Source organism: Nanorana parkeri, unplaced genomic scaffold (genome assembly GCF_000935625.1).
Source record: "Nanorana parkeri isolate BGI_ZX_2015 unplaced genomic scaffold, ASM93562v1 scaffold3418, whole genome shotgun sequence".
NCBI lineage: Eukaryota > Metazoa > Chordata > Amphibia > Anura > Dicroglossidae > Nanorana > Nanorana parkeri.
The window spans coordinates 26,190-27,083 of NW_017309686.1; the positions used below are offsets into that span (position 1 = coordinate 26,190).

An 894-nucleotide genomic window follows, 5' to 3' on the forward strand; every position below is an offset into this window, starting at 1 on the left:
GGGGGCGGCGTAGGTCTGGTGAGCTTTACTCTCATGTAATGTTGATGAATGAACTTTTCACTGATTGGACGCTTTTGAAATTCTGTTTTTAGAGAAGGATGAAACGGAAGCAAAGATGGACGAGGAAAGTGACGAGGATGACGATGACGAGGGGCCAATCACAGAAATACGTTTCATTCCCGAGGATAAAGCAGACTGTATGTATGGTAGAAAGGTGGTTGCCCCTTGTACCCATTTTTGCAATGAATCGAGCATTCCCCAAAGATCTGTCCGGAGTTCTTTCTTCAGGATGGACCAGCTGTCAGGACGAGCGCCCCCTAGAGGTAGTGCAGAGAGCGCAGTCATGCTCTTGTTCCCGGCTCATGCAGAATGCGCTCCGTCTCCATTTGCAGCTGCTGACCTCTTCTGCAGTGAGTGTAGGCAGCCGCCTTCCAGCCCCCCGAACATGCGCTGTGTCTCGTCACCGCACATTGGCTCAGTAACTGGAGAGAGAGCGCGCTGCACATGTGCCGGGGATCAAGAGCCGGACGATGCCCGTTCCACTACTGCTATGGGGGAGCGTCCCGACGGCTGAACTGCCCTGAAAAGGGCTTTCTTCAGAGACTACAAGGAGTTTTGGGGAATGCTTATGTGTTCAAATGGACCTGCGCGATGGTGATAGCGGTACACCCGGCTGCTGTGTTCAATGTGTATGGGATACACCCAAATTACACTGTTCTCGATTTACACTCGCCACCAGAGTTCCAGCCGACGTGTGTCAATGAGACTGTCACACGTCGGCTCTATTGATCGGGAGGTGAGCGAACACATACCGTCACTCGCTCACTTTCCGATCATCTCCCTGCACAGAGCCGTGACTGTCACTCACTGCACACCGCAGGGATTCCCCCCCCC

The 894-nt window shown here is 53.2% G+C and overlaps 1 protein-coding gene across 1 annotated transcript in view; it reads left to right on the forward strand.

Annotated features, from left to right (window-relative positions):
• The window catches only part of CLNS1A (chloride nucleotide-sensitive channel 1A), an 18,163-nt gene that overhangs the window by 3,436 nt on the left and 13,833 nt on the right, over window positions 1-894 (forward strand). Inside the window, exon 3 of the mRNA XM_018574962.1 lies at window positions 93-197. Coding sequence (XP_018430464.1) covers window positions 93-197 — 105 coding nt within the window. The remainder of the gene's footprint in view (window positions 1-92; window positions 198-894) is intronic.